Below are 16959 nucleotides of genomic sequence, written 5' to 3'. Positions count from 1 at the left end.
GGTCTCTAGGTACAATAACACTGAGTGTTCTGTGAAAAAAAAACATTAAACAGTACCTTTGTGTAGACAGGAAAATTAAAATATATAAAATGAATTTCTCTTGTATAATTAATATCTGTGTTAATTAACACATGTAAACACGAACTAAAAATATAACAGTTCTCTTTAAAATATTATGGGGTATTTTTTCAAACCTATATAATTAGATTTAAATGCCAATTAAACAAAAGATTTTATGTAACATTTATTTTAAATATATTTAATTTAATTTATTTCAATAATACCTACATCTATGAAGAAGCATGAGACATCATCATTCTCTATAAAATAAAATGTTTATAGTAAATAAAAAGCAACGTTTTTTGGTACTGTATTATTATACCTTTAAGGGTTCTAATGCCTGCGTTGTTTGCAGTCCCAGACTTCTTAGAAGAACAACAGGACCGAGATCGGTGTTGTAAATTCGATGCAGGCCCTCAATGGCGGACATCGTTACTATATTGTGTCTTTGCCTGTTTGTTTCGTAATTTTTCAAGTAATTGATGTCGTCTGAAAAAGGAAAGTTATATTAGGTTTAGGGCCCATTAATAATAAATGAGGGTCAAGGGAATGGAATAGAAAGCACTCATAGCCTTGTTAAAAATATACCAGTCGTTATGTTTATTTATGATACTTAAAGAGTTATAAAGCACGTTATACCTGGATCCTCATTAGTTATATACGAAAATTATCAATGACCAATTTTAAATGACTTATGAATCAGGGTTCTAAATATTCTCACAATAATGCACCTATAAGAATTATCTGCCGTTCTAGCAGACTTCCCATCATCAGGACAATCTTAAATGCTCCATGGTTTGTCAGAAATAATCAAATTCACAGAGAAACTGATACTCCAGAAATTTTCTTCTGTTCTTCTGAAAATGCGCTTGTACCTGAGCTGGTTGACATGCTGGGAGCTTAGCACCGCGTTATCGCTAACCGGACCTTTTTCAGTCATTTTTCCCCTTACGACAGCACCCAGTCGTGTGTAAATTGAAAAGTCCCCGGCCTACCATAGTAAAACACATTTTTTTGACAAAATTAGTTTTTTTTATTCAACATAATTCCCTTCAAGGGTGAAACACTGATTATAGCGACCTTCCAACTTTTCGATACCATTTTTGTAGTACGATTTGTCCTTTGCTTCAAAATAGGCCTCAGTTTCGGCGATCAGCTCTTCATTCGACGAAAATTTCTTCCCAGCGAGCATACTTTTGAGATCTGAGAACAGGAAATAGTCGCTGGGGGCCAGATCTGGAGAATACGGTGGATGAGGAAGTAATTTGAAGCCCAATTCATGGATTTTTGCCATCGTTTTCACTGACTTGTGACACGATGCATTGTCTTCGTGAAGCAGCACTCACACAGCTATTCTCCTTCGATATAATAAAATACAGGGGGTGCTTTCTTAGAAGATAAAGCATAGTGCTGTATCATTTACCTCACCATATCTATTTACCATGGTCAAATGCAAAAATTGAATTTAGTTTCTCGAATGTGATTTAAAGCCTTCTTCGTTTTTCCCGAAGTCCGATGAAGCTGAATCAGGCAAATAGAGTGTTTGCGGAATGCTATGGTTTACATTTGTAATGAAATAATCGGAAAAAATCAATTGATGCTTAGTAACGCGATGAAGTTAGGAGTTGTGGATCATAATTACGACATCTGATACAAATATTTGCATTCAAACGACGCATAACACTCAAAAAATAGACAAAACAGATCGAAAATCATCAAATTTCATCACACTAATATATATAGATATTTTAAAACTTACTTAATGTGCTGCCTGCATATACAGCATCACCCAATACTTCATTCAAACATGTCACATCTCCAAAACCCAAATTCACACCGAGCCCAGCTAGAGGGTGAACACGATGAGCAGCATCACTGAAGAAAGTCATTTAATATGTTGAAAGTTTCAAAAAAATTAACCTTACCCAACTAAAGCAACCCCCTTCCTAATGTATTGACTGGAATGACCGAAACCCAGTGGAAAACAAGCCCGACTGTTTGGTTCAATTCCTTCGATTTTAGGAGGTGATTGTTTTTGCTCAACAGATGAACAGTTTAACATACGTAAAGCGGTGTCTAATAAATTGGTAGCTTGCTGGATTATTATTGAAGATGGATGTTTACAATGCTAAAAAATATATATATTAAACAGTAATCAGTAGCACAACAAAGAATGATCGTGACTCACTAACGCAATGTTTAACTCATTCACAAATTCTTCTTCAGACAAGCTTAAAAGACGTTTGGCTTCTGCCGGTGTGGTCGACCAAATTAATGAAGACAATTCGTCGGTAAGCTGTAACACAACATTTATTGGTCATTGTTGGTGTTAGGAAATTTAACAATTACCGGTAACATTGCTACAGGACCGTTAGGTAGAAATCTTTGCCAAGCGATGTTGTTGGTAGTTTTCTAAAACAACAAATAAATAACATATATTTTGATATATTTGTTTTTATAATTACCTCTGATAATTTTAACGTTGATACTATACCCATTTGATGGTAACTCCATGAAATGTAGTCACTTTGCATAGCTTTTCTTACCGTTGAATTCACACCATCGCACCCCAACTAAAAGAAGTTGACAATTAGTATATTAGCATCGCTCAGACTTGTGATGTGAAATTAGATTTGTTTTGTTCGTAATTTAATTTTGTGTATATAACACAAAATTGTAATATTATTTTTGTATTGTTAGGGCTTGGCACCGACTTCAAAGTGATCAGTTGGTAGTACCAAATAAAATAATATTGTAAATAGATAAATAGGTTTAGGCACGTATTAAGCTAAATTGTTATATATAGTAGAATATAAGATACGTGTAGTAGATAGATTAAATAAGGTTTTTATTTATTTTTATTTAGTTATTACAATGATTATTATTTTAAAACTTAAAAGTTTGATTATTTTTTACATTTTAGTGAGTTTCTTATTTATTTTTTGAAGTCGGTTTAATTTTTTTTAACATATATCTCTCTTTTTAGTGGTATTTACTCAATAAATTACGCAGTTATTTTATTAAGTATTACAATGGGTAGGTCAAGTAAAGGTGCAGCCCGTATGAGGTAAAATAAGAATTAAGAAACAATTTTTGAAAATAAAGAACGAATAGAGGTGAGTTGACAAATGTTTTAACCAAACTAGAACAACAAAAAGTCGTTGTTCCCGCCGGGAATCAAACCCGCGACCTCGGCGTGTGGACGCTCTAGCCACTACACCATAAAGGCAATTGCCCGCAATGTTTCTAAAGCTTCTCATATGATATGGTTAGTGCTTAAACAGCATATTGAACAGCTTTTGCACTGAACAACTTTGGTAAGCAAACCTTTACTAGGAACTCCTCACAAACCCCTGTATGTCCCGATAATATTTAAAGAAATAACCTCTACCTCCTAACCGTTGAGGACTTTTGCCTTCCGTCACATAAACTCAGCAATAACATTATATATAAATGTCCGATTACTTTAGATAAAAAAATATGTGGAAACACTGTAACAGGTCAATTGAAAAGTCCCCGACCTGACATATAGATGGTGCTACTAGAATTAAATCCCTTTTTTTTTAGTTAGCCCTAAGCGTCAAAAGATGTGTGTATAAATTTGACAGCTGTTGGATCATTATTTTATTTTATTATATAGCGTTATTGGACCGTTTGAACCGTTTAAGAAAAAGAAAGTGCTGCTTCACCAAGACAATGCACCGTGTCAAAAATCCATGAATTGGGCTTTCAATTGCTTCCCATCATTCATCTCCTCTTCTTGCATTCCTGAAGAGGTGATCAACGAAACTGAGACCTATTTTGAAGCGAAGGTCAAATCGTACTACAAAAATGGTACCGAAAAGTTGGAGGGTCGCTATAATGAGTGTATCACCCTTGAAAGAAATTATATTGAATTAAAAAAACTAATTTTGCTAAAAAAATGCGTTTTACTATGGTAGGCCGGGGACTTTTCAATTGACTGTTGCGTGCCTTTGAAATATGAGGGTTTCCCTCGATTGCCTCCGATTCCACCATTAGATTCTCACTTGATTCCAATGGGACCACTTCGGAAGTCCAATCCTTCGAATAAAAATAGAACTTTGAAAATCGGTCCACAATTGACGAAGAGATAGTTGAACATACATAAAAAATATTAATTTCTCTTCTAAATTATATGGAACGTGAAACAAACCATGAACAATTTCTAAGAGAATCAATTTATGTGAACGATAATTTTAGATAAAACAGTTAATTCAAAATATTTTTAAGCTTTAAGATCGTGTTCTATCCAGCGTCAGAGTTATTTACGCCGGTGCCTCTCGTCTGGAACACATCATTTTTCATCGAAACTATGGCCAATTATTTATAAAGCAAATATTTCGGAATTATTAGTAGGGAATTCTGTTTGATTCTAAAATTAACTATCACGAACGTAAATTAACAGATATTGGGCTTTTGATCCTTGTCCAGTATTTCCGTAGACTTTACATCTGTTGGATCATAGAAAAAAAAACAGTTTTCTCAGATGGGCGATGTGCGCTCCCGGAAGAGACGCAATCAAAGTCGTGAATCGCCACAAATCCGAGAAATTAAGAGGCGCTCGAGGTGTTTATTTTAAAATCTAAAAGTAGAACCCGTTTATTTAGAGCCGATTTTTAATCTCAAACAAGATATTCAAAACGCCATGTAAGTTTGTTTGGCGCATAAACTTTCAACCTGTCGTGCATCGCAATCGAATCGGATCCAGTAGAAAGAAAAAGGAAATAAGGTGTTTTCGATCGCAGCCATGGATAATAAAGCTGATTTAACAACTATCGATATAGATGAAACGTCGTCAGATATATCCAGTGAAGGTTCCTTAGATCACGTAGAAAATGAAAGAAAAACAGTAATCACACCTTTGCAAGATCTATGGAATACTGAAGATATTTTAAAAGACTTTCAAGTAATTTTTATTTTCGTACTATTAAGAAACACAATATAACAAAATACAATTAATTCTTAGACATATCCTAACAGCGAGGGACTTAATGAATTGGTGATGGATAACGACACTGAAGCAATCATGACAAAAAACAAAGACGTAGCATTCTTAATAGCAGCGTGGACCGGACGACTCAAGACAATGCAGTTATTGTATCGTGATGGAGTATCAGTTAATGTAAAGGATCGAGTTAACAGGTAATAGAACCAATAATTTAAAGACATCGTTGTGACCAAAACATATTTTCATAAGAACCGCTTTGCACTTCGCTTCATACGCTAATCAGACGAGTTGTGTTCAATTTTTGCTTCAAAATGGAGCTTCTATTGGAGAAAGAGCGGGCGAAGAGGCATTGACACCATTACACTGTGCAGCATCGATGGGTAATTTAGATTGCCTTAAGTTGCTAATTAAGTTTGGAGCGAACGTGAATGCAGGAATAGAAAAAAGGAGTCCACTTCATTATGCAGTTCAGAGTATGTCCGTCGAATGCGTTAAAGAATTACTTGATCATAAAGCCATACCGAACACACCACAGGTATACTGTGAAGACAACAAATTAAACCGGTTGTAGATGTAAACATATTTTTAGGTTTATAGTGAAACTCCTCTTCATGTCGCTGCATCAATTGGTAATACTGACGCGGTAGAATTACTTTTGAATTATGGAGCAGCTGTGAATGTTCAGAGCGGTCCAGATAGACTAACACCTTTACATCTTGCCGCAGAGCAAGGCTACATGGATTGTATTAAGCTACTGATTGAAGGGCGGGGAATGGTCAATGCTGCCAACCGGAAGCTTCAAACACCACTACATTTAGCTGCTTTGAATCAGTGCGCCGAAACAGTTGAATTATTACTCAAAAACAGTACGTTCTTTCCTTGTGGAAATTTAACGAGGAAAATAATAAGGAAAGATGTTGTTGCAGGTGGTAATCCTAATTTTCCAGACGTTGATGGACGTACACCTCTTCACTGCTCGATTGTGAACGTTCAGAAATCTCTTGATCTGATACGCTTGCTTCTTAGTGCCGGAGCTGACCCCAATCGAGCTGATATCTTTGGCTATACACCGCTGCATCTGGCGGCATTGCATGAGTTTCCTCGCTGCGTTATGATGCTCCTGGAGTATGGAGGTGATGTTACAGCAAGAACAAAAGGAGGCATTTCCGTGTTAAATTTCATCACTAAGAAAACACCTGAAGTTATTCCAAAGTATATACTAAAGTAATAATAGCATCCCAGAATTACCTACAGAATACATATAAATTGTTTCATTATAGGTTCGATAATTCCATTCGCCTCAACGAACACGACCTTGGGGACGTCGACTGTCAGTTGAAACTAGATTTTAGAATACTAGTTCCATCTATGGGCAACCAGGAGACAGCTTTACTCGTAAATTTTATAGAAGTGGGTTATAAAGACATATTGGAACACCCACTATGCAAAACTTTTCTCCTCTTAAAGTGGAGGATTATAAGAAAATTTTTTCTATTTACTCTGCTTTATCACACTATTTTTGTGCTTCTATTTTCATTTTATGTTGTGGGCGTGTACTTAAAATACTGCCCATCATTTCGAAGAGGTCAAACAGCTACAGCCTGTATGGCTTCTGAGAAAATAGTTCATATAGGGTACTGTGTGTTGGTCTTCAATTTCCTTATAGTTCTGAAGGAATTGTTCCAGATATTTCACAACTGGAAAGCTTACTTTAAGGAATGGGAGAATTGGCTTCAGTGGGTGATAATTATAACTGTTTTTCTCTGCGTTCAACCTATGGATCTCTCAGATATACGGAAAAATGTTTACAACTGGCAGCACCACGCGGCCGCAATTAGTATATTTTTGACTTGGCTTGAACTCATGATGATTGTTGGTAGATTCCCAGCGTTTGGTATATATGTTCAGATGTTCACTACTGTAGCTTTAAATTTCTCCAAATTTATGTGTGCATATTTCTCTTTATTTGTAGCTTTTTCCTTAGCTTTTGGTGTAATATTTCCAAATTATCCATCCTTCACAGACCTGAAATGGGTCTTTATCAAGGTTATTATAATGATGTCGGGGGAACTTGAATATGAAGATGTATTTTTTGATGATAAATATCCCATAAAATACCCTTATACTGCGCATTTTGCTTATTTAGGGTTTGTTTTGTTAGTTACAGTGATACTTGCAAATCTTATGGTTGGTCTAGCTGTTAATGACATTCAAGGTCTTCAAAAAAGTGCCGTATTACATAGACTAGTCCGACAAGCTACCCTAATGGCGCATTTAGAGAGTATGCTGTTCTCAAACTTGTTACGATGGATTCCAGTAAAGTTTATGAATTTTTTACATAGCAATGCTCTATTGTTAAGGTCTCAAAGAAAATGGACTATGGATATTAGACCTAACGATCCTAGAGAAAACAAAATTCCAAAAAGTTATATTGAGAACATTTATCAGTTAGTGTTAAACCAAAAAGAATCAACTAAAAAGAAGTCAGTCAGAAAGAGTTTTTATGCACCAAAAATGTTTAAAAGACAATATTGTAAATATAAAAGGTATAATAAAAGTGATAGTGCTGCAATCTTACAAATTGAAAAGGAAATGGTGTCAGAAATTAATAAAATTATTAAAGAAAAATTTAACCAGTTTAACAATGAAATTGTTACATCTAATAAAAAAAATAGCACAAGTTTTAACAGCTCAGACTGAAAGCTTGCTGTGTATAAAATAATAATTGTACTTTTATAACTTACCAATAAATCGCAGGTATAAGAATCACCATTGTCTAATTTAATCCCAACAATGTTATTTTCATAGTCGGGTAAAATGTATTCTGAAACTTTTGCATTATAAAGGACATTAACATTTTCACATTTTTTAACTTCTTCTGATACTGCTTTAACTATCAAATCATTTTCTACTATATAAGATATATCATCATTTTCTCCAAATGTTATAAAGGCATCAGAAAGAGCATCTGAAACCTAGAAATATAGCCATTACATCATTAACAATACTTAACTTCCTATATTTACTTGTAACTGTTTTACTGTAGCAAATCTGCTCTGTTCTATATGTTTCCAACTATCAATCCGTTCAAGTAATTCCTTTGAAGATTTATTTATAGAGACAACTCTATTGCTGTACTTTCCACCAATATTGAAAGGTTTACTTGCACTTGCTTCTAGCAAAAGTACCTTCTTTTCTTTTAGCTTTGCATTTTTACCTGATTATTTAAAACCATATATTGTATTTGAAGTAATTGGAATGTAAACAGACCTAAAGTGCATGCCAAAGACGTTCCAACCATTCCTCCTCCAGCGATAACAATATCATAATGCCTACCTACTTGATTAGTAAGATTTCGTTTGAAATAGATATTAAAAATATATCGGGAATTGCCCGAATTTACCAAACTTTTTATTAACATCTTTAAAAATATAACCTAAAATATATTGAAGTTGTTTTACTACTTTATAATACTCATACGTTTTTACAACAGTATTTCAATATCGTAAGTCTTGGATAGGATTTTGTTACATACATGTTTCAAATAAATAAAACTGTTTTTTAAAATTATGGCACATTTAGAGATGTTATCAAAGAAGTTTTATAAATAATGTCATTTGATAATGTTGATGCTATATAAATATTACTTATATATTATTTCAGTAAATATACTAAATAGGTTGTTTTGCTGTTATCTTTTATTCTTTATTTAAATATATAGTGCTGAAATTATAATCAATTGTATATTTATCTATACTATATTTATTTCATATAATTTGAACTAAATAAAAAAGAAATAATTAATCATTTAGGTCTACAATTTTTGTAAAATTAAAAAAAAAAATTTTATTGTTAAATTTTTGTTATTTGTTTTATCAATGTTTTTATAATGTAAGTAATATTTAAAAACAATCTACATTATTTAGTACTAGAAACTATTATGTTTGTTATATGGGCATGATACATTTTTTAAATTGCAGATTGATTGGATATAACAGAATAACAGGTACAGGTATAACAGGTAAAATATAAATGAATTACAGCAGATTAATATGAATACATTTAATATCAATAGTATAACAGTCTTTTTGGTAAATAATTGTTTTAAAATTAGATATTACAAGTGGAATTTGTATACATTGTGTAATACTGACGCATTTTCTGAAAATCTTACCCTTTTAAGTACAAACTTAGAAACTACTGGTCCTAAATAATATAATTTAAAATAACCCATCTGATGGGCATATATTTTCTTCTTTGTTATAAACAAAAATGACATCTAGTTGATTATTGAAACTTAAAGTTGTTGCAAAAGTTCTGTAAGAAAAACATGCATTTTACACGAATGTGTTTGTGGAAGCCGAACTGCTACCATTTTGCTTGCAGTGGTTGTTGCAACATTGGGAGACGCTTTCCTGCCGGGGCAGTAATGGCGATGGTTTCGTCATGGGCATATCGTCCTTCAGACAATACTTTTGGGCCTTATTCTTGCACAAACCACACCTAAAAACGATTGATTCCTCCAACTAATTGGTCGATTGATGCTTTTTCTGTTACCTGGAGATAATCAGGTAGAGATCTCTTCTATATTGGGACGTCATCAGAGCGTAGAGGTATGGATTAGCGCAGGCATTCAAGGGATAGAAGAATACCAGGAGGATTTTTGATTTAGTGATGTTAATCAGGGGATAACCTATAAGGGCACACATACCGAAAAATGCTACGGGAGTGTATGTAGCAAAATCTACAAAACATTTTATTAATTTTATTTTTTAGATAAATTTATTTCAATAGAAAGAGTCTGGATTTCAAAGTATCAACAATAATATATGGTCTTTAGTTGGTTTCTTTTTGACAAGGTTATAGAGCCTGTAAATATTTTCAATAATTGACAGCAGTTTGCTAGCTGACAGTTTAGAGCTAGTTAGGAGCTCTAACGCGAGCACAATTATTTAAAGCCAAATTATCTGTCTTCACAGCGAATAAATATCAATAAATGGACGCTTATCTTTAGAAAAAGTCTTAAGTGAAGTTCATTCTATTAATATCTTGCGTAAAACTTTATGCTTTTATTTTCATATCTATTATAAAATATACTGACATAGCTGACGCCAACCAGCTCCTGTAAATCTACTCTGATAATCATAACCTTCAAATGGCAAGTTTCAAAACTCTTATGTCAATTTGGCGTTTATTTCAAGAGCTAGTTGATAGCTGGTAATAAATTAAACCTTTATAATTGGTACTTAATTTCAAAGGCACATCAAAAATTCATTATTCAAGGTCACAATTTTGGTAGAAAGATTTAGAAAAGAAATAGATTTTTTAGGCTAATATTTCACCATTTTTATTTTTTCTTAAAAACATCGATATATTTTTTTCCTCCGATATATTGATATATATTTTTTTAAATATCGAAAACGATATATCGATTTTTTTAATATCGATATATAGAAATATCGATATTTTTTTTCGCTGGCCAATATCCCTAATGTATAGTACACTACTCAATAAGTCTTCGGTCCAAGGAAAAACTTTTTTATCATTTCTCTCAAAACAAAGGTGTTACAGGGGTTCAGGTCTGGAGAGTACGGTGGATGGAAGGGTAATTTATTTAGTTTAATCATCGTTTTTATCGACTTGTGACATGATTTGTCACATACCGGTTTAAGAAATACTTTTTATTTCATTGCCATTAAAATGCCACTTACTCTAGTCAACTTCATTTTGAGCTTTGCATAACAGTTCAATAGATTTTGTGTGTTTTAAACGTATTATTTGAAGGTTAGTATCTAGAAATCATATGACGTTTTGACTGTTGATCCGTCTATGGTTAAATCTGACTTATTAGTTAATTGATATATTAGATACTTTTAATATAAATAAATTGTTAGATAAATCATTAATCTAGAGTGAATTGTGGAAATATCCATTTTAGTTGCCAGATTTAGCTCTTCCGCACATATCTAATTTAATTTTTAAATATATACTGATGTATTTATCGCATACTAGTATTGCTTGTGCATTGATGTAAGTACAACAGAACAATAGCATGAAAATAATTTGTAAATTAAGGTTTTACTAAGCATGTAAGATAGAAAATATGTTAAATATTATGCCAGGCAACATATTTTGATTTGATGATTAAAAGCTGATAATAGCAGCTGTAGAAACTTATTTCCATAGTGTTCCTCAACCGTCGACAAGATATTTATTACAGGGTTAAAAAGAGACTTTGATGGAGATAAAACTTATTGGTCATTTTACTATATATTTTGTTTAAATTCATCATGTTTTAAAATCTTGCACCTTTAAATCCAGACTCCACAAGAATATTAAAATATATACTGCGCCTCTGACGAATACTAACCAGTAAAAATAAGAAGAGCCATCTTCTTCGCTATGGTCATCTCTCCCTTGTGACTGGCTCTTCTAGTCTCATATCCCAAACTGAAATAAATCTGCGCATAGAAGAACACGATCAGTGCCAACGATATACCATTGATGATGAAAATAATGTACAGGTACGCCTTGTTAAGAACCGATTCCACTTCCATGGGCAGGCAGATGCTGTAACAGAACAATGCAATGTTGACGTTTCGGAAGGCGCGCGCGTCGGTACCTGGTACTACTGTATTTGTTGATGCCCAGCAGCGGAAGCATCCCCATCAGAATCGAGTAGATCCATCCAACAATCATGATTTCCACGGCGGTTTTCAGCCGGATCCGTTTGGTCAGGTCGATGGCGTATTTGATGGCGAACCATCTCTCCAGTGTCACCACGGTTAAGGTGAAAATCGATAGGTGACCCGCAAAGACCGTCAGAAATCCGGCAATTTGACATCCTATGCCTGAAACATATTTTATAATTGAGTAAAGTTAAAAAGTAGGTTTTGAGTTTCTATTACTGTCGTAATATCTATCTATATATTCATAATATCTATGATGAAATGAAAAATTGTTCCATAACATCCTAACGAATTCATTATTTCTTGAACATAAATTGTTTCTGTAGAAAATACAGTTTAAAGAAGAAAATAAAACATTTTAAAGGATTTACAATAGATGACGCTACTGTGTATTAAATCTCATCGGGTATACTTCTAACCAACTTCATGATGAAGCCTTCACTTTTCCCCCAATCCCACAGAAAGCGACCCTGTATAAAATGCTAGTCCGCCCAATCTGCCCCAATGGAGCACAGGTGTGGTACAGGTGTCTCGGAGAGACAACTTGAACTACTCCAAGTGTTCCAATCCAAAAAGGTCCGTGCATTACTCAGAGCCCCATGGTTTATGAGGAACGTCAATACACACCTCGAATCTGAGGTGTGAGGTTCTCCATAGGAACCTTAGAACACAACATCTTGATAAAATCCCTACCCGTCCAGAAATCCCGGTAGTAAACAAACTACGACAGTCCCAGTCGTAACCCGGGGTCTCTATCGCCCGCAAAACAACCATACCCCGAACCTGAAGTGACATCAGCCGAAGACCATTTGGTTCTCAACCTAGTAAACGAAAAAAAAACCTTCACTTTCCTGTATGTTATTTAGTTGAAGTGTGAACAAAATATCTGCGTCTTTAGTGTGTTAAAAATATCGATATCTATATGTGAATGTTGGTTTCGATGCCTTAAAAGTATTGGTTTTAACACCGAAGACAAATAGTGCTTTGGACAGCCTAAAAAAAATTAAGACGAGGATTTGAAGTCATTACTCCATAATTATCCGTGTAAAATGCAAGCAGGATATGCAGATATTGTTGGAGGTAACACAAGAACCTATGTTCAATAGTTTAAATAACATAGGAATGATCGAAAGGCATGGATGTACTGTGCGTATGAATTGAAGCCAAGCGACATTGAGAGGCGTTTGGTTTTTTATGAAATGCTGCTGGAACGGCAAAATCGCAAATATTTCTTGCTTCGTATTGTGTTACTAGTGATGTAAAGTGGATTCTTTACAATAATCCAAAGTGAAAAAATCATGGAAACCATCTGATCATGCGTCAACATCATTTTACAACTATAAATTACAATTGATGCGCTTGAGTCGAACACTGCGCGAAAAACGGGAAAAATACAATCAAAGACTCATGTTAAGACTATAATGTTATAATTCAGCATGACAACGGTCGACTACATGTTGCAAAACCGTACCGTATTCTTTAGACCTTGCTCCTTCTGATTACTACTTGTTCCGATATATGAGTCGTGACCTATCTTGCCTAAACGATCAGAAAATGTACCGGCTATCGATTGACAATGCTTTGAATAAAATAAATTGTACCGATTTTTTACAATAAAACTTCAAATTAAAGAAAATTTTAAACTTTAAAATTACATTAAAAACTGTATTGTTACAGTATAGAGTATTTATTGTATACAGTATCAATGTTAAGTACCTTGAGATCAACTTGAAGCAAAACATCGCTGGAAAGGCTATATTAGAAAGAAAAGAAAGGAACTCGAATTAAAATATTTAAAAAATGTATTGTTTACTTAGATGAAGATTTAAATTATCCGTACATAATAACATGCTACAGAACAAGCAGATATTAAAACCTATATAGACCTATGCAATTCCACTATGGGAATGTTACATCGAAACTGTCATAGAGGAAATTAAGAGATTTGTTAGAAGACATGGGGAAAGACTTCACTCCTCTATACACACCGAAGGGCTGCTACTCTTGGAAAACATTGATGTAAAATAAAAGTGTTTATGCTATAAATTCCTCACATTTCATAAATCACATAGAAGGTAGTAATCAAAACTTCAGTCCCTCCAAAGCTTGGAGAAACACAACATGATAATTATTTGGTATATAACTGTTCTTATAATCTGGCTATGGTAGAGCAACATTTCTGAAGGCATTTTCAGTTCACTCAATATTTTTCATTGTTTATTGCGAACATATAGTCCGGTAGTTCTAGAAACTCTTCAGTTTGGTTCGTGTTCAAATTGGATAATATATTGTGAATAATAATATATTTTGTAAATTTTTTCTCAGAATGTTTTTGGGTTTATAAAAATGTTAATCCTTTAAAATTAAATGACTCCACTGTACACACCGAAGGGCTGTTACTCTTGGAAAACATTGATGTAAAATAAAAGTGTTTATGCTATAAATTCCTCACATTTCATAAATCACATATAAGGTAGTAATCAAACTTCAGTCCCTTCAAAGCTTGGAGAAACATAACATGATAATTATTTGGTATATAACTGTTTTTATAATCTGGCTATGGTAGAGCAACATTTCTGAAGGTATTTTCCGTTCACTTAATATTTTTCATTGTTTGTTTCGAACATACAGTCCGATAGTTTTAGAAACTCTTCAGTTTGGTTCGTGTTCAAATTGGATAATAAATCGTGAATAATAATATAAATTGTAAATTTTTTCTCAGAAAGTTTTTGGGTTTATAAAAATGTTAATCCTTTAAAATTAAATGACTCCACTGTACACACCGAAGGGCTGCTACTCTTGGAAAACATTGATGTGAAATAAAAGTGTTTATGTTATAAATCCTTCACATTTCATAAATCACATAGAAGGTAGTAATCAAACTTCAGTCCCTCCAAAGCTTGGAGAAACATAACATGATAATTATTAGGTATATAACTGTTTTTATAATCTGGCTATGGTAGAGCAACATTTCTGAAGGTATTTTCCGTTCACTTAATATTTTTCATTGTTTGTTTCGAATATATAGTCCGGTAGTTTTAGAAACTCTTCAGTTTGGTTCGTGTTCAAATTGGATAATAAATCGTGAATAATAATATATATTGTAAATTTTTTCTCAGAAAGTTTTTGGGTTTATAAAAATGTTAATCCTTTAAAATTAAATGACTCCACTGTACACACCGAAGGGCTGCTACTCTTGGAAAACATTGATGTGAAATAAAAGTGTTTATGCTATAAACCCTTCACATTTCATAAATCACATAGAAGGTAGTAATCAAACTTCAGTCCCTCCAAAGCTTGGAGAAACATAACATGATAATTATTAGGTATAAAACTGTTTTTACAATCTGGCTATGGTAGAGCAACATTTCTGAAGGAATTTTCAGTTCACTTAATATTTTTCATTGTTTGTTGCGAACATATAGTCCGGTAGTTCTAGAAACTCTTCAGTTTGGTTCGTGTTCAAATTGGATAATAGATCGTGAATAATAATATATATTGTAAATTTTTTCTTACAAAGTTTTTGGGTTTATAAAAATGTTACAAATTACTTTCGCCCATTTCGTATACTTACCATATTGCCAATCATAAGCAAAATTAAAATATGTCCCTACGGAATGGTAATCCATACTTGCAATCAATAGCAGATACAAACCCATGCAAAGGTCTGCAAATGCCAAGTGACACATTAGAAATCTGGATACGTTAACCTGGAACAATAATACGTCGTTCTAAACATAACGATAATAATTAGATGATTTTAATTGCACCTCAGTTTTACTAAACCATATTACTATGATGACAGCCACATTGCCTACGACCGCCAGAATCACCACAAACCACACCGAGTTTCTCAGCCATGTGAAACCCATGATATCTTCGCAAGGATTCAGCGCGTTAGGTTCCGGATCGCATTTCACGTCCTGCAATCTGAAACGTTAGCAATGCATGTTATTAAACTCATTTGATACGGTAACTCAGAGAAACACACTTGAAGCTGACATTCCCACAATAAATTTCAATGGGCGTACTATTGATCATGGTAGGACTAGAATGGAACACGCCAAAGTCTTCGTATAAATCTTCCTCAACCTCATCTATCGTTTCCCTGGGTTCCTGGTGGCCTATAAATTGTCCGGTAAGCGGTATTTGAGCGTTAGGGCTCTTCATCGTCTTCTCCAAGGGAAACTGATCCTGATCACTAAAATAAACAAAGATCAATCTTTTGTTTGTGTGATATTTCGACCGAAATTAAGACTTACTAGTTCGGGTATCGAATAGAGCGTTTCATCTTTGTCAGTTCTTTGGTTTTATCCATTATTTGATTCTTGATACAGGCTTGACGCATGGACGTTTGATAAGCCGCGTGTTTGGTGGGGTTGTGTTCTTGAGGGTATTTAAAGGCGCAACAGTGAAAATGGTGGGTCAGTTTTGCTGTTCTTAAACCCTATAAAATATGAACGAAGGATTTGCAATTATAGTTTGTTTAAAGTTATTTTGTTAATACGTCATTTAAATTTGTGATATCAAAACATCGCAGTGATGCCGCACTAACTCTGATTGTTAGTTCAGTTTGGCTTTGACATACAACAAAATTTTAATCTAAATAACATTATTGAACAAAAATCTTATAAAATATAATTTATTTTAACATTATAGTACATCGAAAAACTACACTATTTACTTATCACTATCCTTTATTTCTAAGGACCATTAAAGTCGAGATGTAAAGTAAATTTTTTTATTACCTGCATATCGTAAAGACTTGGTATTATGTGTAGACTTGGTGTATCTCGTATTTTCAGTTTCTCTAACAGCTCCAAGCCAACATCAGGCAAAATCGTTATGGAAGTTTGGGATAAGTCACTGAAACATCAAAAAAACGTCTTAGTATTATCGCTTCTTATTGTTGCAGCATCACTTACAGCTCACGCAAGTTCCGTATGCCACCGAAAGCGAATTCGCCAAGTTCCGTCAACTTTGGATTACCTGTGATATGTCTATAATCATAATTGTTTTCTGTTACCTTTCGGTAAGTTCGTTTAACACACGTATAAGTGGGTTGTTCAATAAATTTTTTGTCGTTCAAGAAGAAAAACACGATTGTATAGTTTGAAATTGAAGTTATTTAATATAAACTTGAATTGAAACAAAAACATAGTAGTCAAAGGGAGCTAAATCAGGTGTTTTTTAGCAATTATTCCATAGTACAAACTATTATAATAATGACATGACACAAGT

The 16959-nt window shown here is 33.6% G+C and overlaps 3 protein-coding genes across 8 annotated transcripts in view; 1 reads left to right on the top strand and 2 right to left on the bottom strand.

Annotated features, from left to right (window-relative positions):
* Positions 1 to 231: 231 nt before the first annotated feature.
* Positions 232 to 8654, bottom strand: LOC143194960 (ubiquinone biosynthesis monooxygenase COQ6, mitochondrial). 4 transcript variants are annotated; one of them, XM_076401775.1, is made up of 11 exons: positions 8565 to 8654; positions 8300 to 8465; positions 8056 to 8246; positions 7774 to 8004; positions 2526 to 2633; positions 2410 to 2472; positions 2249 to 2356; positions 1986 to 2188; positions 1820 to 1935; positions 383 to 549; positions 232 to 320 (listed from the first exon to the last, which is right to left on the bottom strand). In XM_076401775.1, exons 2-11 carry the CDS (start codon positions 8448 to 8450, stop codon positions 291 to 293), a joined length of 1368 nt encoding a protein of 455 aa, XP_076257890.1. In that variant the 5' UTR covers positions 8451 to 8465; positions 8565 to 8654; the 3' UTR covers positions 232 to 290. The 4 variants fall into 4 exon arrangements, with proteins under 4 accessions (XP_076257890.1, XP_076257889.1, XP_076257892.1 ...); XM_076401774.1 differs by lacking the exon at positions 8565 to 8654 and having other exon boundaries at positions 8300 to 8499; XM_076401777.1 differs by lacking the exons at positions 8300 to 8465; positions 8565 to 8654 and having other exon boundaries at positions 7774 to 7997; positions 8056 to 8101.
* On the top strand, positions 4677 to 7798 carry pyx (transient receptor potential channel pyrexia). Its single transcript, XM_076401773.1, has 6 exons — positions 4677 to 4987; positions 5048 to 5223; positions 5279 to 5564; positions 5619 to 5895; positions 5956 to 6253; positions 6310 to 7798. Exons 1-6 carry the CDS (start codon positions 4829 to 4831, stop codon positions 7727 to 7729), a joined length of 2616 nt encoding a protein of 871 aa, XP_076257888.1. The 5' UTR covers positions 4677 to 4828; the 3' UTR covers positions 7730 to 7798.
* A 422-nt stretch (positions 8655 to 9076) lies between the features above and the next one.
* Positions 9077 to 16959, bottom strand: part of LOC143194956 (lutropin-choriogonadotropic hormone receptor) — a 48055-nt gene continuing 40172 nt past the window's right edge. For 2 of the 3 annotated variants that reach the window (XM_076401770.1, XM_076401768.1), the window contains exons 8-17: positions 16644 to 16718; positions 16467 to 16584; positions 15981 to 16165; positions 15710 to 15919; positions 15489 to 15648; positions 15293 to 15428; positions 11652 to 11880; positions 11400 to 11599; positions 9587 to 9773; positions 9227 to 9532 (exon numbers count right to left, since the gene is read on the bottom strand). In XM_076401770.1, the coding sequence (XP_076257885.1) occupies positions 9367 to 9532; positions 9587 to 9773; positions 11400 to 11599; positions 11652 to 11880; positions 15293 to 15428; positions 15489 to 15648; positions 15710 to 15919; positions 15981 to 16165; positions 16467 to 16584; positions 16644 to 16718 (1666 nt within the window). In that variant the 3' untranslated portion in view covers positions 9227 to 9366. Of the gene's footprint in view, positions 9533 to 9586; positions 9774 to 11399; positions 11600 to 11651; positions 11881 to 15292; positions 15429 to 15488; positions 15649 to 15709; positions 15920 to 15980; positions 16166 to 16466; positions 16585 to 16643; positions 16719 to 16959 lie in introns of all 3 variants that reach the window. The other variant, XM_076401769.1, reaches the window with a different exon arrangement.

Source organism: Rhynchophorus ferrugineus, unplaced genomic scaffold (assembly GCF_030347505.1).
Source record: "Rhynchophorus ferrugineus isolate W39M unplaced genomic scaffold, kcgeb_rfMv2 rfM4, whole genome shotgun sequence".
NCBI lineage: Eukaryota > Metazoa > Arthropoda > Insecta > Coleoptera > Curculionidae > Rhynchophorus > Rhynchophorus ferrugineus.
The sequence above is the reverse complement of the archived record's forward strand: the minus strand, read 5'-3'. Positions and strand labels throughout refer to the sequence as shown.

What these genes read in the sequence shown, in the direction of transcription:
- pyx (XM_076401773.1), top strand. Translation starts at nt 4,829, where the DNA reads ATGGATAATAAAGCTGATTTAACAACTATCGATATAGATGAAACGTCG. An exon ending in ATATTTTAAAAGACTTTCAA is followed by an intron (nt 4,988 to 5,047) that starts GTAATTTTTATT and finishes ATTAATTCTTAG; the next exon opens with ACATATCCTAACAGCGAGGG. An exon ending in ATTCCAAAGTATATACTAAA is followed by an intron (nt 6,254 to 6,309) that starts GTAATAATAGCA and finishes GTTTCATTATAG; the next exon opens with GTTCGATAATTCCATTCGCC.
- LOC143194960 (XM_076401775.1), bottom strand. Translation starts at nt 8,450, where the DNA reads ATGTTAATAAAAAGTTTGGTAAATTCGGGCAATTCCCGATATATTTTT. An exon ending in CAACGTTAAAATTATCAGAG is followed by an intron (nt 2,473 to 2,525) that starts GTAATTATAAAA and finishes TTGTTGTTTTAG; the next exon opens with AAAACTACCAACAACATCGC. An exon ending in ATGAGTTAAACATTGCGTTA is followed by an intron (nt 2,189 to 2,248) that starts GTGAGTCACGAT and finishes TATATTTTTTAG; the next exon opens with CATTGTAAACATCCATCTTC.